We start from the raw sequence: 19,996 nt of genomic DNA, 5'->3' as shown, positions 1-19,996 counted from the left end.
TCATGTGACTGGCTTTTTCCAAAGACGCTTGTCTGAACTGATTTTGTTTGACAGCTTTTATTAGGAAGTGGACCAACTCTTTAGCTAGAATGATGATCTTGCTTGCGGATCCAGGCTAACGTGTCTAATGAGCGATTGGCTATTTTTCAGCACCTGCTGCAGAGAAGAAAGTCGCAGAGCAGAATAGACCTGCACCATCCAGTGGCACCACCATGTCTAATGAGGAGGGTAAAAAGTGAGTCCGTATGTAAGAACTCTCAGCTGAGTTTGTGTGGCTGTGGCTCCCACTAGGGTGGAGTATGTATATGACTGTTGAAGTGGACTTGACCTCTTGCACAGGACAGAAGGAAAACAGAGAAATGCTCCCCCAATGTATTTAGAGAGTTTGGCTTCAATTCATCAAGCATTACCGCATTCGGTAATGCTGAAAACAGCTGAGTTAACGGAGCACTTAAGAAAATGTTAATTCATCAAAGCTGTTACCGAATGAGAAGCTGAAATGACAGAGCAATGAGATAAATTACTGACTTGTGCTCAACACGTCAGCAAATGTCAGTAAATGTTAATTCATCAAGGTTACCACATTCGCTAGCACATTCGGTCTTTATCTCCAGCTCTCCCCTGTCGTTACAGGCTTCGAAAGCCTTCTGTGTGAATGTTTTCATGATTAACAGGAGCAGGCAGCCAATAGAAACAGCCCCTGTTCTCCTGCAAGTGCCACTGATAGGTGCTGATAGGTCACAGGCTTCTTCACACAAGCTTTCAGACCCCCCCCCCCCCCCCCCAGGCAGTGAGCAGAGAGAACGGGACAAAAGATATCCCCAGATGTCCTTCGGTCGTTTAACCCTTTGAGTCCCTGTTTGAATATGCAAAGATGCAAGTGGTGAAATCACCAAGCATGGCATTTGTAATGTCTCCAGGAAGTTTATCTACGTTGTGGCAAAGAAGTAAAATGTTAAGAAACACTGATGGACAGATTCAGAGCAGCAGAGGCAGTATAAGTAACAGTAAATATAACACGTTTACATAAAAGGGATGTCTGGATGCCTTCTATTGTTATCAGCTTGTAACACAGACATTCCAAGCTGCTCTGCACCACTCTGCTGTTATCTAACAGCCTTTGATGAACTGAAGCCGTAGTACTTCGGTAACTTAACGAACCTCTACCACACATGTGAAAATATTGATGAATTAGCACAGTGAAGTGTAGAATACCGAATGCGGTATTTTAAGGACTGGGATTTTATCGAACACCCTTTGATGAATTGAAGCCTTTATCCTGTCTAATTCCCTCTCATCTGTGACTAATCGGCACTTAATAATTTGATCTTTTAGCTGTGTCTGCTCAATCTCCTCTGCCCCGGCAGAGCAGCTAATTTGTAAACACAGGATGTTAACCCTATGTCTGCTTCCATGAAAGCAGGAAGTAGACACACTGCAGATTTATCGCAGGATTTGTATCAGATGTAATGTTCTGTAAAGGTTATTATTCTGTTGCTCTTTTAGAGCAGAGAGGAAGTTCTGAGTTCAGGTCTGCTTTAAAGTTATGTGAGAGTGATATGGAGGCTGCCATATTTATTCCTTTTTAAACCTTACAATTTTCATGGCATCAGAAATATACCATAGAGCCTTCCTGGTCTTTAGCCTGTCCTGCTGGTTTATTTAGCTGCAGTAGTGTCTGAATTGCACCAGAAACAAGCATGCAGCTAATCTTGTCAGATCTCTCTGCTGCATGCTTGTTCAGGGTCTATGGCTGCAAGGATTATGCTCGGTACACACGATGCAATTTTCTGACAGATTTACTGTCAGACGATTTCCAGCATGTGTCTGATCTGATTTCTGACTGACTTCCATAGAAGTGAACGGAAAATCTCTATCGGAAATCAGAGCAGCGTCTGGGGGACACAAATACTCTGGCAGTAAATCTGCCCAAAAATCTTATGTAATAGGCATGAAATCCATAATTTATCTACTCAGGTTATTCGGCTGTTTAAAACAAATCAGTCATTCAGTGATTGACTTTTATTTAGAATGTACTAGGCAAGTATGCATTTTAAAGGGCACTGGGCACCAGGGATGTTTTTGTAATTTTAAAAATGAACATTCCTGTAAGCGAGGTTTGTAATAGTGTGCCATTGTGGGGAGCCTCACTGCCTGCCTTACAGACCCAAAGCCATACAGGATGCAGAGTCTTCCCCAGTCACTGAACCACTTTCAACTTCTTGGTGGTGTCCATCACATGGGTGCCACATTGCATGCTGGGAAATGTAGACTGAATGCAAGAACAGTTCTGTTCTCGTGTCCATAGACTAAATCTGGCATGCATTACAGGATGTCTGAGCTAGAAAATGCAGTTCAGTGCCAGTCTAAAGATGCTTCCTGTACTGGTAGGGGGCCAGAGGAGCAGCACCCTGTAAGGAAAGTACAGTAGTGTGAAATCTGTATTGACAGTGTGTAAATTCCAAGGGGCCATATGCAATTCATGTTTTCGCCTGATTTTTCTCCGAGGAGATGATTTTTCATTTTCGATTTAAAATCACTTTCCAGCACTTTTCAAATAAAGTACCAAAAAGTTGTTGAACAAGTACTAACAAAATTATTTGAGTATTTTCTTGCTTTCTGACGGCTTAAAAGGGATTTTATTGTCAAGTTTAAAAATATCACGAAGGAGAAAAAGTGAATTGCATATGGACCAAGGTGTGCTCACATTGCAGGTGGAGGTTGGGAGATGCATCCAGGAAATAGAGTTCGGTACCTATATTCATCCTTTCTTGCCTTTGACAGATCAGGATGCTGTAGGAAAAAACCTACAGAGAAAAAGATTGTGTAAATATTTTTACTATGGCTCCTATACCTCTTCCCTGAATGACATCCTGCCTGGGCCGCCCTTATCCTGTATGACGTTTCTCCTGCCTCTCTGTTCTGACACTGTACTTGTCATACATTCTGGCCTGTTGAGTGACCACACTTGTATGCCTTCCATCACTTTGCCTCTGGTGTAACCCTCCCCTTCCCTCACAGGAAGCAGTGGTGCCTGGATAACTTTGAGATCGGCCGACCTTTAGGAAAAGGCAAGTTTGGCAACGTGTACCTGGCCCGGGAGAAACAGAGCAGATTCATTCTGGCTCTGAAGGTTCTGTTCAAATCCCAGCTGGAGAAGGCCGGGGTGGAACACCAACTGCGCCGGGAGGTGGAGATCCAGTCACACTTGAGGTTAGTCCATGTCTGCAGACCCGAGGGAGTGTCCTACTCTATCACCTCTGGTGCACTGATATGCTGCAAAATGTGGGAGGGCCCTCCCACACTGCATTCTCTTTGATCCAATTTTTGAAGAGTGTGCATTTTGCTGATTGCAAGGGCACTGTTGACCATTTCAGCCGCACGGACATGAGTCTCGTGCCCACTGCTGCTACATCTGCCGGAAGGCGGTGAGACTAACATGTGTCACTTTGCATCGGTGCGATTGCGATGGTGATGGTCCTTGGTGGCAGGGGACAAATTTCCCATTTGATTGGTGGCAGGGGACAAATTTCCCGTGAGCCAATCTGTGCTTGTGTAGTGAGAATGATCAGTTTTTGTTGAAATGTATCGTTGTTAAAATACTTTTAGGATCGAATTGGCAAAAAGTACCACCCAATAAAGCCTAATTGGTGTTGAAAAACAAGGTATAGATCATTGTGTTGTGATAAGTAGTGATAGTTATTGGGGAATGGCAAGGAGTGCTGAAATGGGGAAATTCTTCTCGCCAAAAGGTGAATACAACCTGCAGGCTGAAATAGTTAAAGGATTAAAGAGAGTATTGACCTATGTCTGTATAGACGTTCTGGTATGGTGACAGACACTTACAACAGTCTGTTCCTGCTGCTCGTAATTCGTCAAGTGATTGGCTGCGACCAGAGTATTGGCGACCTCTGACCCAGTGGTAGATTTGCTGACGCATGTGCTGTTAGACAATTTCTTCTCGTTGCTTTCTGGCATGCAGAGATTGAGAGCACTGCGGGCGCGGTTAACGAGCAGTGCGTTTCTTACTGAGCATGCGCCGGGAAGACTACAGTTTGGTCAAAGGTTGCCGCATGCAAAGCTCATAGCCATCGTGGTGCTCTGCAATTTTTGCTTTGCGTTCTCCCATTTGAATAAACTTCCTGCAGTTTTTTTTTTTTTTTTTTTTTCCCCAGTTCATTGTTGGGAATCGCTGTTGCGTCTACCGATCGCAACTGTAATCCCACTAAAAGGAATGCTTGTAAACTAGTAATTCTGATTATCATTGCAAATTATTTTTGTTTGTGAACCAGAGACATTCATAAGAAAAATGTACTGTATACTTGCCTCGGGCTTCCTCCAGCCCTCTGCACCTTGGAGTCGGTCAGTACCCTCCTGCTGTGAAGTTTGCAATCCAGCTGGGCTGGCAGCCACTTTGCATGGGTGGTCCTGGCTGCACCACCTAATGGCGTTTGTGGGAGTGTTCTGTATTATCAGTGCTTGTCAAAATGAACTGCGCAGAATGCTCCTTGCTTCAGGGACGAGATTTGGGTGCACACGGCCAGAACCCGCATGCGCAGTAGTCCGTGACAGGCTCAGGCACTTTACCGGGGTGTACAGTGGAAGAACTGAGGGGACTGTGAGGGAGCTGATGGACCCATTAGGGGCTGGAGAGAGCCCCAGGCAAGTATAAATCCATTTCTTATGAATGCCCCAGGCGTACATAAGTCTGAAATGGCCCTGAGCAGGAGGGGGTGGAGCAGGCAGCTGGTGTAGGGAAATAGAGGTATTGTCTCGTGTATAAACCACTGCAATATAATCTCATATAAAAACTATTCCAAACATTGTTTTATAGACATCCAAACATTCTGCGACTTTATGGATATTTCCACGATGCCACCAGAGTTTACCTGATCCTGGACTACGCTCCTAAAGGGGAGCTGTACCGGGAGCTGCAGAGGTGCACACGCTTTGATGACGAGCGATCTGCCACAGTAAGTGCTGCACTGCTAGCCCATTGACTGGAGCAGAATCTTCCTTTACTTGTTATAGGATGACCCTCTTCCCCCGCCTACCCTCTGACTTGTAACCCTTCCTCCGCAGTATATCACTGAGCTGGCTGACGCTCTCATGTATTGTCATTCCAAGAAGGTGATTCACAGAGATATTAAACCGGAGAACCTGCTCCTGGGCTCCAGTGGGGAGCTGAAGATAGCAGATTTTGGCTGGTCGGTGCACGCCCCATCCTCCCGGTGAGTCAAGCAGAGATTTAAAGTGGAGCTGTCAGCCATACTATCTCAGGAAAAGCACAGCAGTAGATAAATAACTTGCTCTACTTTATGTATTGCACTGTCCATGTGTTTGATTTTAGTGATCCTTCTATAGTAAGAGAAAAGAAAAAATCCTTTAGGATTTTTGATAGTCTATCTTGAAGCCAGTCCTGACATAATTTCCTCCCTTATCGTTGCCCGCCCCTCTCCCACCCAGGTCTGCAGTAGAAAGTGCATTGAAAAATATTGGCCAATCAGAGGAACAGGTGTGGGAGGGGAAAACAGGAGGGAAAGGGGCTTCAGCCAATCCGGCTGCATTAGTTATATTATGAGGGGGGAAGTAAAGAAAAAAAACAGCATGCCCTGCAACTTCCTTTGTGCAGCAGATGTACCAATTAAGAGCCAGGGAAACTGGGCAATGTTTTTATGGAGAAAAGTGATTTTTAACTTTTTGATTGCCTGGTCAGCATCCTTATTACTTGTTTACCAGATAAATCTAAATTAATTTTATGCCTGACAGTTACACTTTAACCCATTAATAATTAAAAATAATTCTCGTGAGTGCACTGCTTTTGACCTCGGCAGGCAGAACTTGTGCTGTAAATTCTTGAAATGCTTTGATGTCTCTGCTAGAAAAGGATATAGAAACTGAAAGCAGAAGTCCTCTGTTATTGCCTCACACTGCCCCTAGTGACAAGTGGCCAATACACATTACAGCAGTTCTAATTAGTAGCAAAGAAATGTACGGGGCTCAACACTCTGCTTAGTGGGTCTGTCAGGCCTGTAATGACAAAGTTCCCCGGGGGGGGGTACTCACCTCAGTGGGAGGAAGCCTCCGGATCCTTTCAAGGCTTCCCCCCCCCCCCCCCCCCCCCCCCGTTGTCCTGTGTCTCACGGCAGTCTTGCTCTGGCCCTCCTAACGGCGGGGATGTAAAGGTTTACCTTACCAGCTCCAAAGCAGGTGCAGTATCGGCTCTCCGCTCAGATAGGTGGAAATAGCCGCTTGCGCAGGCGACAGTCTCCTGCACCTGCATAGTAGAGCGGACCTGGCGGAGATTGGCTATTACCACCTATCTCTGTGCTGCGAGCCGCAACAGCACTCCTGCTGGAGCCAGGGAAGGAAAATAAAAGAAGCTTGTCGAGCCCGGATTACCGGAGACTTCGGGGGAGCCAGCGCTGGATTGCCTGCAGCTACAGCAGAGGTTTAAGCCTCATTGGGACCCTGAGGCTCCCCCCCCTAACGAGGTGAGTACCCCCCAGGGGAACTTTTTTATTGTTTGCATGTTTTCTTTAAAGAGGCCACTAATTGTCCCTTTTTTTTCTTTTTTTTTTTTTCTTCAATCTTACCAAATCTATGTAGTAGAAGAGTAAACTGAGTTAATATAATGAATGGATATAAGGCCTCTTGCACACTGCAAGTGATTCAGATTCCGCTTTTTAATCAGTTTTTACATCCGATTTAGATTCCGATTTTGCAGTGTGCAGGGAGCAAACTGCAAATCGGAATCGGATGTAAAAACTGATTAAAAAGCGGAATCGGAACCTGAATCGTTTGCAGTGTGCAAGAGGCCTTATAGGCAGTACCCTTATATTACACAAAAAATGGTATTAGCTGAAAAAGACTGGATCGTTAGTGGCCACCATTAGCCTGTCACTGGAGGGGGGAAATGCTAGTGAACCCCTGCAAACGCCTCAAGAATCCCTGGTTGAGAGAACCTGCTATAGAGCCTTCCCGTTCCTGTGTCCTCATTCCAGTGTGGTCGCCTCCATTCCAGGTATTTGACTAACTGGTCAAATACACGGGGATCATCGGAAGAACATGTGTACCCAAGTGCTACCTAAGCCGTCCGAGCTCCTGGTCACAGCAAATTTGAACGGGGCGCTTTCTAAACTTGCTGGCAGTGAAAGTGTTGAACATTTTAAATGCTTGCTTTCTGTCATCTGGGGGATGTAGAACAAAAATCATTGGGGGGGGGGGGGGTGTATGGTGTGGGGAGGAGAATGCCCAATAAACTACGGTATATGAAGGGGCAGAAAAATGAAGGCTGCAAAAGATTCTCGGATCCACTTTAAAAGAAAGTATGCCAGCCTCCATATATTTCTCATTCCAAGTTCCCTTTAAATACACTAGGTTTTTGTTTTGTTACAAAAAAAAGTTGAACTTTGAGTGTTTTTTTGTTTTTTTTTGTTTTCCTCCTGTTCTTCAGTGAATTCATTTGTTCACGAGGTCATTCTGCTTCCCACAGGGAATGGTATAGGCCTGTACTTTGTGCACATTAAACGCTGCCATTGTGCAGAAATCTCTCTGCTTTGGCTAAGTTCCAGTAAATAGCAGAATGAGCCTGAAAAGACCATGTCAGGCTGCTCCGTGCTCTGCAGATTTAGGGTGTGATTAGCTGGATGGGGGGGGGGGGGGCTCAACACTCTGCTTAGTGGGTCTGAAAGGCTGCTGCGTGATCAGCAGATGTAGGGTGTAATTAGCTGGGGGGGGGAGGGGGGGCGCTCAGCACTTGGCTTACTGGATCTCTCCAGCTACAAAATTATAACTTCTTACTCTGATGGGAGAGTTCTCTGGTTAAAGGAATCAGGGAAAATTAAAATCGGAGCATTACTTACCCGGGGCTTCCTTCAGCCCTTGGCAGCAGACATGTCCCTCGCCGTGACTCCATTGCAGATGCCAATCTCACCACATCGGCATCCACTGTACCTGCGCAGAATGCTCCAGACCATGTGAGCATGATTGACAGCAGCGCAGTGGATGCCGACCTGAGCTACATTCCTGCTTGGATCTTCTGTGGGGTCGCAGAGCTGAGGACACAGGAGGCCTCTACAGTGCCCACATTCCTTTTAAACAATGCAGATTGCCTGGCTTTCCTGCAGAGCCACTGCTTCTCATACTTTTAACATTAGACCCTGAACAAGCATGCAATTCAGAGGTTTGACTAGATTAGCCGCATGGTTGATTCAGGGGCCAGATCAGCAGGGCGACCAGGCAGCTGGTATGGTTATAAGGAAACTAACATGGCAGTCTCCATATCCCTCTCACTTCAGGAGTGCTATAAAATGTACCTGAGACTAGGGGGAAGAAAAAATGTATACATACTTGGGGCTTCCTATAGCACCCTACGTGCAAATCACTTTTGCCTTGGTGCAAAACCTTGTAGATCCCACCCCCGGTAGCGGCCCCATTATTAGCAATCAGTGGGCGCAGTGCGGCCGAGCACGCTCCCTGTCTCGGTCCCGGCGGTGGGTGTGGCGGTTCATGTGCATAACACCCGATTGGCTGCGGAGAATGGGGCTGCTACCGGGGGGGGGGGGGGGGGAATTTGTGAGGCTTTGGACCGTGGCAAGGGATCAATCTGCGCAGGGGAGGGGTGCTGGAGGAATCCCCAGGTATGTATAAAACTTTTACTCCCCTTCGTCTGTTACACTTTTACCATGAGAATCACCTTGGGTTCCCATTTTTAAGGAGGGTGCATTGACTGTGTATTTAGTAATTGAACGCTGTGATCATGCCACGATCAGGTCTGTCATTCTTCCCACTTGTCGCACTCCAAGCCTGGGTTAATAGTCACCACTGAGAGGCGGACATCCTTAATTAAGAAGTGTCTGATTATACAGCGAGGTCTGCACTTACTTGTCCCCCGCTGAAGTGTGCTTCACTCCTGATGATCCAGGCTCACTGCGTCATTCCATTTCCCCAGCTCAAGCGTCTTGTGTTCAGAGTGATTATTAAATCTCCTCAGGCTGCGGTTTAGTTTTTCTGTGGTCCAAAGATGACAAAAATGACATTTCAGTTAAGTAATGAAAATCTCTGTAGTGCGTCGCTGCATACTAAATACAAGCTGAGGCCAGGATTCATAATGGGATTGACTGGCCTTAAAGAGGCACTGTAGAATGCATGGTCATTTTTCCTGGTTTCAGCATCATAAACAATCATTGGTATGTAGCCCCACCCTCCCAGTGAAATTTGGCTATGCAGAATTTTCAGCATTCTGGGAGACAGGTATATTTTCTCCTGGCTTTGGAACTCCATGAGCAAACATTCTGCAGCGATGCACCTGCCAGCAGTAAAGATGTCGGCACCAGTGATATGTGAATGTAAATCAGGGGGAGGAAAATTAACAATGGACAAACTCTCACTAATGAATATTGTTTAAAAAAAGTATATATTGCCTTATTTTCCCTACATGAAAATCTTACTTTCTCATTAAAGGGGTTTTGTGGATAAAATTATAAACAAAATTTTACCTGGGGCTTCTATCGGCCCTCTGCCGCTGTCATGTCCCGTGCCGTCCTGTGATCCTGCGTTCCCTGCCGCTGGTCAGTCCAATTATTCATGTCTAGATGAATACAATTGCGGCCACGCCCGTCCTAGCTCCCGCTCACATCTCCCGGAGCTTACTGTGCAGTACGACGTTTTCGCATACTGTGCCTGCCCAGTAAGCTCCAGAAGACTGAAGTGGGAGCCTAGGGCGGGTGCAATTGTAATTGTTTTTTGTTTTTAATTATATCCACAGAACCCCTTTAAGAATTCACTGCACCACAGACCTTTAAGATGCCTTCATGAGAACCAGTGATAAGTAACTGCTTTTATTTATACTGCTGTTTCAAATGAATGAGGTGACTGTGAATAAGTGGAAATGGAAAACTACAGTGGCAAGCCTTACTCATAAGCTTCAAACTGGGGTGGGCAAATTTGGGCACAGGGTAACACCAGAAGACTGCACCCCTATTCCTTCCTGAGTTGTCGCAGCTCGGAGGAAACGCGTAATTAGGGCACAGCTATTGCAGTTTTGGGTTTTTTTGGTGTGTTTTTTTTTTTTCCCCTTTTATTTGAGCTCTGACTATAGCTGGCGCCCAAATAATTCTCAGTACGGCCTATGGTGGTACCCAAATCATCGGCGCACTTCTCTGCCTGAAATTAGCTGATTCGAGCCACTTACTTCCAGAGTGCAGATGTGATGAAGGCTTTGAAGAATAACTACTTGTATAAATATCAGTTTTTCAGGTTTGGACCCTCCACCTAGGATGCAGAGATTTGGATTAAGCACAGATCATCCAATTTCTGCCCTCCCTATGCACTTGGGTACATTCTACCTTGGTTTCCAAATTCTGCTGCTTTTTGCTATATATAAATAGCAATGCCATCTCTTGATTACCTGCAGAAGCAGATTGGTGGTTTGGAGGAGGGGGAAACCAGTATTGTTGCTCAGTCCCCATAAATCTACTCTAGTGCTACATACACACATGCGACAACGATCGTTCGTTGAGAACGACGAACGAACTTTTAATTGATGAAAGAACGACCTACGTAAAGTTAGTTTTTAAATGTGTGTGTAACGATCTGATCGTTAGAATGAACGTTACATCACGTAAAGCAACTATTGCGCTTGCGCAAAAAATGAGAAGTTTCATGGAGAAATATCGAAATGCGCATGTCAAGCCTAGTACGAACGACAGTTTCCAACGATGTACTACTTTTGCAAACGATCGTCGTTGGAAAAAAACCGCCAAGCTAGATCGTTCGGTTTTAACGATCTAGCTCGTCCGTCGTTAGACTTAATGATCGTTGGTTGCTTTTTTTTAAAACTATCGTCGCTTGGAACGATCATTTCAAACTATAGTCGCATGTGTGTACGCACCTTAAAGAATGAGCAATGAGATGCAAATTGTTCTGAAATATGCATTTTTATGAAAGTGTATGCAGTTTGAAAATTGACCAATTTAAACCCAGGTTCAAAATGCATAACAATTTGCATCAACTCAGAACAATTTGCATATCTGTGATCATCCCTAATCTACACTCAAATACTCTCCTGTTAAATTATTTATAATTCACTGCACCACAAATGTAAAACTGTTCAGCAAATTCTGACCATAAGTGTGAAATGTAAAAAGTGATCTTGCAGTGGTGTAGTGAAGTCACGTAGGATGAAACTAGTCAGTACACTTGATGCTTAATTAGTGGTGTAGTGATGGGTAATTCTGAATGAGAGGGTATAACCGGAGAGGATTTGAGGGGGGGGGGGGGGAATTTAAGCTTTTTTGGGGTAGACAAATATCCCTATTTGCTGCCGATTTTGGGTTGAAGGACTGATAGACCCTAAATGATGTAAGCTAAATGCAGCCCTGCAGTGGGACAGTACTATCTGCTTCCTGATTCATGTTCTTGTGGTGCTTATTGGCACCCATACCTTCTAACCGCCCATTTAAATGGGACAGTCCGGATGGGTGTTTGCAGCTTTATCTGGATGTAGTGGATTCCTCCACCCACAGGGCTCTTGGTAGCCTATATATTAAGAGAAGGTGGGCAAGGGAGTGATGTCACTCTAATGCAGAAGCAGACTCTGCCCCTCTCTGCTCAGTTTGGAGCTCTGTGCGACTGTGCTGATTTGGACAGACTGGGACACTGGGGGATGCTGCACTCTAACGTGGATTATGTAATAGACAGCACTGCTTTGTGAGACTGTGATACGCTTTACTTCTGCCATGTCCCTTTTTAAGGGATAAAGTCTTGGACCATCTGACAATGGCTTCTCACATCTGGCTGGAGTGAGCCTCCTGCTGGCTTCACTCTGGCTGTGAAGATGCTGCTTGTCCACCTAATATACTGTTCTCCAATCTTCTCTGCCTTACCAGGAGAACCACACTGTGCGGGACTCTGGACTACCTACCCCCAGAGATGATTGAAGGGAAGATGCATGATGAGAAGGTGGACCTGTGGAGCCTCGGCGTCCTCTGCTACGAGTTCCTGGTGGGGAAACCTCCATTTGAAGCAGAAACCAATCAGGAAACGTACCGCAAGATCTCAAAGGTAATGTGGCGATTACTGATGCTAATCAGAATCTGGAACTGACTGGTGGATGGGGAAATTATCAGCTGCTGACTGAGCTGCAAATCTTTCACTGACTAGTCTAAACTCAGGCCATGAAAGCCTACAGCTGCCCATCAGTACGTCGCACTCCTCTTATCTGTGGGAGGGAAGGCTAGCTGCACAGTGTAATGTGGGAGGGAAGATACTGGTGGATCATGGGAGGAGGAGTTTGATGTGATGTTTTGTAATCTGAATAAAAGCCCATCTGTTAAAGGAGGACTGTAAGAGGGATATGGAGGCTGCCAATTTTTTTCTCCTTTTAACCCCTTTCCGACTGCCTAACTCCAATAGGCGTCAGGAAGGTGGCAGCCCCAGGACCGCCTAACGTCAAAGGTGTAAAGTCCTGGGGTGGGGTTTTGCAGTTGATCGCGCACCTGCATCCCCGTCAGTCTACCAGCGACTATGGTCAGGTTTGCATGCAATAGTTTGAACTGAGCTCCCTGGCTTTACACAGTTTAGGGTTGTCCATTTTAAAATTAAGATGGTGCAGTCTCTTTGCACCATCACATGTGTTTTGCCTGCATGCGACTTTGCCTTAGCTGTGACCGCCTATGTAAATCAATAGGCTTGTTCGCATTTCATGTGATTTCTGTAAGCTGGTAAAAACTTGCTTCAGTGCAGCGTTTATCCACACACTGCTACTTTCTGTAAAGCAAATCAAATGAGATAATGCGAGCAAACAAATTCTAATGTACTTGCTCATCACTGTGGAGGTAAGCCTTAGGATGCGTCAGAGGCTTCCTCTATCCTCGTCGACTCCTCCACTGCTTGCTGGGATGCTCTTCATCAGGGTTGTGCTCCCTTCTGTATAAATGTTGGTCTGTAGTAGACAGGTGTTGCACAGTAGCACGGAGCACTCCTGCATGGAGGAAAAGCAATGCATGGTCTGTTCCATGCTACCGCTCAGGCTGTACTTTGCACTTGCAGTGCGGCTGCGATTATACACTAAGGGGCATTGAATCCGCAAACCATATTGCACACCACTGTCTATTTTCAGAGTGTCCCAGCGCAGGATCAGATGGGTGCAAGAAGATTAGGGAAGCCACCAGAGTGAATCCTCCCTCAAAGTATTACATTACTGACTGGGGATTGGTCCATATTTGAATAAACAAATTTCAAGTCCCTCCGAGGTTTCATTTTATTGGTCCATTCACAAGTTCAATGTTCTCCCCAGATTTTTTTTTTTTTCCAGCCGGGTGGCAAGAAAAATTAGCTGGGTGGGGAGCGAGGGAAGAATGCAGGGCCAGTGCAACTCTGCTTACAGCAGGGGAGGAGGATAAGGTGAACCGATGACACCCGGGTGCTCAGCAAAATTAGCTGGGTGGAGCACCCGGCTTAAAGAGAATCTGTATTGTTAAAATCGCACAAAAGTAAACATACCAGTGCGTTAGGGGACATCTCCTATTACCCTCTGTCACAATTTCGCCGCTCCCCGCCGCATTAAAAGTAGTTAAAAACAGTTTTAAAAAGTTTGTTTATAAACAAACAAAATGGCCACCAAAACAGGAAGTACGTTGATGTACAGTATGTCCACACATAGAAAATACATCCATACACAAGCAGCCTGTATACACCCTTCCTTTTGAATCTCAAGAGATCATTTGTGTGTTTCTTTCCCCCTGCATCTCTCATGCACTGAAGTTTCAGGCTGCTCTTTTCTTCCTGCAAACAGCTTTGCCCTTGTCTGAATTTCCTCAGTATGTGAAAGCCCAGCCAGCTCAGAGGACGATTTATCCAGCTTGTAAAAGATAAGAGAGCAGAGAGAAGCTGCACTAATCTAAATATCACACAGGCAGTGTGCAGAGAGGGGCCTTAAAGGGGGAGTTCATAGCAGAACCACAACACTGAAGAACTTGGCAGCCTTCCAGACACAGGCCGACAAGTCTGACAGGGGAAAGATACATTGATTTATTACAGAGACTGTGATAGCAGAAAGTGTTACAGTAAGCCAGAACACATTAGAATAGCTTTTGGAACTTGTAGGATGATAAAAAACAGGATGCAATTTTTGTTACGGAGTCTCTTTAAGCCTGGGGAGAACACTAAAGTTGCATATATCTGCATAATTCTGCATAAAGTCAGAATTATTTGCATCTCATTGACCATCCCTAGTTCCGCTAGTAAAATCTTGCCATTTTGTTTAACATTTAATCTTGTCTATACATTTTATGAGTTCTTGTTTATCATGAACGCCGTTCTAAAAGTACCAATTTTACAGTAACCAGTCTCATAGTTTTTCCATTTATATTGCTTTATGTATGACATTGCATCATTCTGTCATACTTGCAGTTTACAAACCACACTGTCTTTTAAGCTATAAAACAAAGCAGAAATAATGAGTTAGAACTTTCCTGCAGTAAAAACCTTCTCAAGCTGTCTCTTGCGGTTTAAGGTCTCGTTCACCTCATACGCGATTCCGTGCGCATTTGGAAGCGCGTATGACGTGGTGACACGCAAGAATGGCAGAAGGGTATAGACAGCCTGTCTGCCATTCGCATCAAAGGCACTGACAGCAGTATGATGCACTGCATACTGCTGCATGTATTTTGCGCGCAATCATAGAGCTGACCCATCACTGTCAATAGATGAAATCAGCCACGGGTAGCGGCACAGATGGCGTGCAATCATACACGTTTTTTTCTTTAAAGGACCACTATCGTGACATTGCTTTTCTCTTATATTGCTGGCACTCACGTTGGTTCTGTCAAATTTCAATTAACTGGTTTTGGGCTAGACAATCTCTCTCCATGGTGATTCTCAGCATGGCCTTTATTTATAAAGACACTCCCTGAAAAGGGTCTATACAAAAATGCTTGCCAGCCTCCCTGCTCACTGTACACCTTTTTGGCAGTTGGGACGGAGCAACTTTCACAAAATGCTTTTGAAAATAAAGAAAACTGTGAGCATCCCCCATGAGGAGATAGAAATCTGACAGAACCAACAGGTTTTACACTAGTCCATCACCTACTGCAAGTGACAGGAACATGGGAGAAAAGTAATTTCTCATTTTACGCTGGAAGAAATGTACTTCGTATTTGAATGTGATTCCATGTTTTTTAAATTTTTGATTTTTGCAATAGTGGTCCTTTAAAGAGACACTGAAGTGAGAAAAAAATTGATTTGTATGTGTAGTACAGCTAAGAAATAACATTAGGAGCAGAGACATAAGTCTAATGTTTCCAGTACAGGAAGAGTTAAATCTGTACTCTAAAATTCTTACTATAAAAAGCATACCATTCTATTCATTATGTTCTCCTGGGCCCCTCTGGAAACACTGCCTAAAACTGGCAATTACAAGCCAGGATTGCAGCAGGGAGTGGCAGAAACCGCACAAACAAGACATGGCTTCTAACCAGCATGTGATAGGCTGAGAGAAGCTCAGTCTGTGACTCATACAGAGCCTGGAGCGGGTTTGGAGAGGGTGTGTATAGCTTCTATCCTATCACAAGCAGAGCAGCACATTCCTGCCTGAAAAAGACAGATATAACAGATAATACAGCCACTGTGCAACTAGGAAAGGCTGCAGTAAGACAGACCACACTAGAACATGTATAGGAACTTGTAGGATAGAAGAAATAAGGCTGAAAATTGTGAGTCTCTTTAAGAAAGTCCTGAAGCTCAATGGCAATTTGCATAGATAACTGAAGTGTCAGAGCTCTCTGCAACACTCCAGATAACAGGCTTCAGAACACAAAGTATTTTCTTTTTCTGAGCAGAGAAGGGTTCAAAAGTTCAGACTGCTCTGTAAAGTTTAGAATGCTGAGTATTGTGTAGACTGCTAATATTAGAGAATGATGCAATGTTATAAAACAAAAAACTACCAGTATATAACTGAAAATCATGAATATTTTTTTGTTACTAATGTTCTGGTAATTATCCGTACTACACAACCAATTCATTATATCATAATTTTATTTTTTCGCTTCAGTCTCTAAGGATTTGCCTTATTCAGTTTGGTTGTACTGTGAAAGTTTGCTGTCTGTGCAATCATGACATGAGTCTGTTTTTGTTGCAGGTGGACTTGCAGTTTCCCCCCTACGTATCTGAGGGAGCGAGAGATCTCATCATAAAACTGCTAAAACATGACCCCAACCAGCGGCTGCCGCTTAAGGATGTCCTGGAGCACCCGTGGGTGGTGCAAAACTCTACCAAACACCCCAGGAAGGCTGACAGCAGCACGGCCAAAGCACCTTGACTTATCGGATGGGACCACCACAGAGCTCTTACACTGCTTCCTGCATCCGTTCTGCTCAAACCTCTTCATGAGTATTCTAGTCTGCGTTCACCTGATCAGTTCCATGCTACAAAATTACATTTTCTTAATTAGAAGATAAAAGGTTGTTTTTAAATCCAAATATTATACACTGAATGTAAAGTCTTTATAGGGTCTTGGGGAGGAAGCTGCAGCTTGCACAAGCTAGAGGAAAGGGCTGGATAGGGTTTTGTAGCGCTTGGCAAGCCCAGGGCTGGGTGAGGTTGGCAGATATGCCTTTTCTTGCATCCTGTGCCAAGGTCACAGCTTTGTCTATGCTGGACGATCACCAACCTTCTCATGTCTGGTAAAGGGCAGTCAGACAGCCGTGTGTTCTTTCCATGTAAGGCTCTCTTAACGGTGGTGTGTTGTGATAGAATGGCGGCTTTGCAACACGGGTTAACAAACGTGAATGTACCTCTTTGCACCATACAGTGTTGTGGTTTGGTAATGTACTGCATACAGTTTTACAGGTAAGCATGCCTTCACAGTAGGAGTGAAGCATACATTCATTGTATTAACACAACCCAGCCATAGCGAGCTGTACTACTTTTTGCTCTGTTCTGTTGCATCATTATTCCAGAGAATCCAACCTCCCACTGTGAAAGTCGGCCTGATAGTTAGTCCTAGTCTGTGCTTAGATTTTTAATTTTTTTATTTTATGGATTAAGATGGAAAATGTATGCATGGTAAAGAGTGGGTGGGTCAGATGGCCGTTTCTACCGTAGCCTGCCCCCAGGAACCGCAGTCACTACATGTGCAGAGGGGTGGTTCTGTCAGTTTGGGTTCCAACTTTTAGCGATGAGTTGGCTTCTTAGCTGGTAACTTGGTAAAAAATTTCTCAAAGCAAATCTGAAGTGAACAATAAACCTTTTTATACACATCTAAAGTAGTAGGGTTCTGGATATCCTAGAGCCTTCCCGGTCCTCCTTCCGTCCCGATGGTGCTGTGCCAACCCTGGTTGAACTTGTGCTACCCACTAGGTCTTCAGCACTACTTTAGAAACTTTCGGAACTACTTGCATCAGAGTAGGTCTGAAGACGAGCACATCTGTACTGTGCATGCGCAAGCCTGGACGTACGTGTACTCTACAGATGTGCTCCTCTGAAAGTACTTGGGGAGGCGAGTAGTTCCAATGGCTCCCCGAGCTGTGGTGGTAGGTTTAGAACATTTAGGTTTTTTTTTCACCGGGGAGAAGGACTGAGAAGGCTCTGTGGTATCCAGAGCCTCCCCTCTCCATAGGCTTTTATGAAAGCATAATTTATATTTTTCACTTCAGATTTCCGATGCCTTAACCTCCTTGGCTGAATGATTGATTCTGGATTTTAGGGCCTAAAAGGGGTGCAATCTTTATCTGCTTTAGATCCTAAAATTCAGGAAAACAATCACGCCAGAAGGATCAGGCAATCCTCCTCCTATAGACCTCTCTGGGAACTAGACCAGTGCAGCATTTCTTCCTTCTGTCCTCTGAGGGACGTTCTCTATGGTGATATCACCACCATCTGTTATGTGACAAAGATGCTCCCCATCTCTCAGGTGAGAGTGCTGAGGACCAGAAGACAGGTTGCGGCTTGTTGGGTGCTGGGGAGGTGAGCTCTGAATGCTGTGCTCTCTGCAGATCCTGCCAAATTGTCACCTCGGCCCAGGCTTGGGATTACCAATTAATAGCAGGGGGGTTTTAACCCTGAGCCTATGTCTGGAATACTGCTAAGGAGGTTAATGGACTCGAGGATGATTTGGGGCTTTATCTGAGGAGTGTACATTGGTGAATGACTCTGTAAACATAGTTTAATTCCACTATGGAACCACTTGACTTTTGCAGCTGCCACCAGTGGGTCATGCTTTGCTCTGGAGGTTTGGTAGGGTGGAAGCTTGGTCAGAAGCAGAGCTTTAGGTGCGACACTCTATAGGGTTGGAATGACCAGTGCAATAGCGATATGAATGCCTTCCTGTATTTATTTGGCTGCCTGTGCAGCCAATGACCAGCTGCTTGAATCTGTGAATGGGTCATCCGATCTACCACATGTAAATACTACTTTTTGTTTGAAGATTATGTTTCACTTATAAATGTGTTCTGTCCCTTTAACTGTGTAGAAAGTCTGTTTTTACAAATTGAAATAAAAAATGTCTGGTTACATGAGTCATGCTGGATGCTGTATATGGTATAAGGAGCAGAGATGGGCAAATGAGTATTGGTTCACATGGGGGGGGGGGGGCTGTTGGTATTTGGGCAAAGCACTGTGAGTTGGCTCGCAGGCCACCAGAAGTGACCCTACTTCTCTCCCTCCTTCTGCCTCCTGCAGTGTGCCCAGTGTCATCTCCTTCGTAAAAGTTATCTTGTCACATGACACCACTGTTACCAAGGAGAGGATGCTGGGGGTGCTGCAGTGGAGAGATTACGTCATTCGTTGCTGGGTTGGAGCTGGTGAGTCTTCTATAGCTTCTGCTTGCTCTCTGCATAGGGAAGTGGGGGCATGTATGACTATCCATAAGGGGGAAGGGGACACCTATCTATGGGGAGGAAAGGGGGTACATCTGGCTAGCCAAACAGGGAAGGGGGGACATTTTGCTACCGATAATGCAATCTTCTGCAGCATTTTTATGTTTGGCTCCACCCATGACCATGCCCACATTCCACTGGTCGTGCCAATTTACTAAAGGGGGGCACAAAAACTGTCCCCATAAAAGGGAGACACCGAGAGCCCAATATAGTGTAGTATGCACAGGATAATGTGTAAATGATAAACGGTGAGATACAGTATATACTCAACAAGGATTACCATTCAGGCAACCACTGTGCAGGTTCAAGAACATTTGGGAAATGGTGATCACAACATAACGTTTGATCTGGTGACTGATAGGCCACGGGGCAGCGGAACCACTAAAACTATGAATTTTAGAAAAGCAAAGTTCACTCAAATTAGGCAGGCACTAAGTTTGGTGAACTGGGATAATGTACTACAAGGGGAAGACACTGAAGGGAAATGGCTAGCTTTTAAACTTATACACAATCAATACTGTAGTATGTATATCCCATATGGAAACAAAATGTCTAGGAATAAAGGCCTCTATGGATGAATAGAAAGGTTAAAGATAAAATGAAGAGGAAAAAGAATGCCTATAAGGTCTTAAAACAGGAGGGGACCGAGGCTGCACTAAGCAATTATAAGGAGTGCAATAAAAATTGTAAAAAAGAAATTAGGCAGGCAAAGATTGAAGCTGAAAAACAAATCGCTAAGGATATCAAATCTAACCCAAAAAAGTTTTACAAGTACATTAACTCTAAAAAAAGAAAGGTTGACTGTATAGGACTCCTAAAGGATGAGGGTGGGAACTCAATGGTGGATGACCAAGGTAAGGCAGAGTTTATTAAATGCTTTCTTTGCTTCTGTCTTCACAAAAGAAACAGCACTGTTGCAAACTACAGAGGCGGAAGAGTCTCAATCTTCTAACTGTAATATTAAATACTTAACGCAGGAAGAAGTGAAGGCAAGACTAAATAAATTAAAAATAGACAAGGCACCTGGCCCGGATGGCATGCATCCTCGGGTCCTAAGGGAATTAAGTTCAGTTATAGATAAACCCCTTTATCTTATCTTTTGTGACTCTCTTGCAACT

At 44.7% G+C, this 19,996-nt stretch overlaps 1 protein-coding gene across 2 annotated transcripts in view; it reads left to right on the top strand.

Annotated features, from left to right (window-relative positions):
* The window catches only part of AURKA (aurora kinase A), a 239,049-nt gene extending 220,531 nt beyond the window's left edge, over positions 1 to 18,518 (top strand). For both annotated transcript variants that reach the window (XM_068264483.1, XM_068264482.1), the window contains 6 exons: positions 151 to 235; positions 3,022 to 3,213; positions 4,835 to 4,973; positions 5,083 to 5,231; positions 11,892 to 12,066; positions 16,142 to 18,518. In XM_068264483.1, coding sequence (XP_068120584.1) covers positions 151 to 235; positions 3,022 to 3,213; positions 4,835 to 4,973; positions 5,083 to 5,231; positions 11,892 to 12,066; positions 16,142 to 16,321 — 920 coding nt within the window. In that variant the 3' untranslated portion in view covers positions 16,322 to 18,518. The remainder of the gene's footprint in view (positions 1 to 150; positions 236 to 3,021; positions 3,214 to 4,834; positions 4,974 to 5,082; positions 5,232 to 11,891; positions 12,067 to 16,141) is intronic.
* Positions 18,519 to 19,996: the final 1,478 nt, after the last annotated feature.

Source organism: Hyperolius riggenbachi, chromosome 12 (assembly GCF_040937935.1).
Source record: "Hyperolius riggenbachi isolate aHypRig1 chromosome 12, aHypRig1.pri, whole genome shotgun sequence".
Lineage (NCBI taxonomy): Eukaryota > Metazoa > Chordata > Amphibia > Anura > Hyperoliidae > Hyperolius > Hyperolius riggenbachi.
This window is presented reverse-complemented; position numbering and strand designations above follow the sequence as displayed.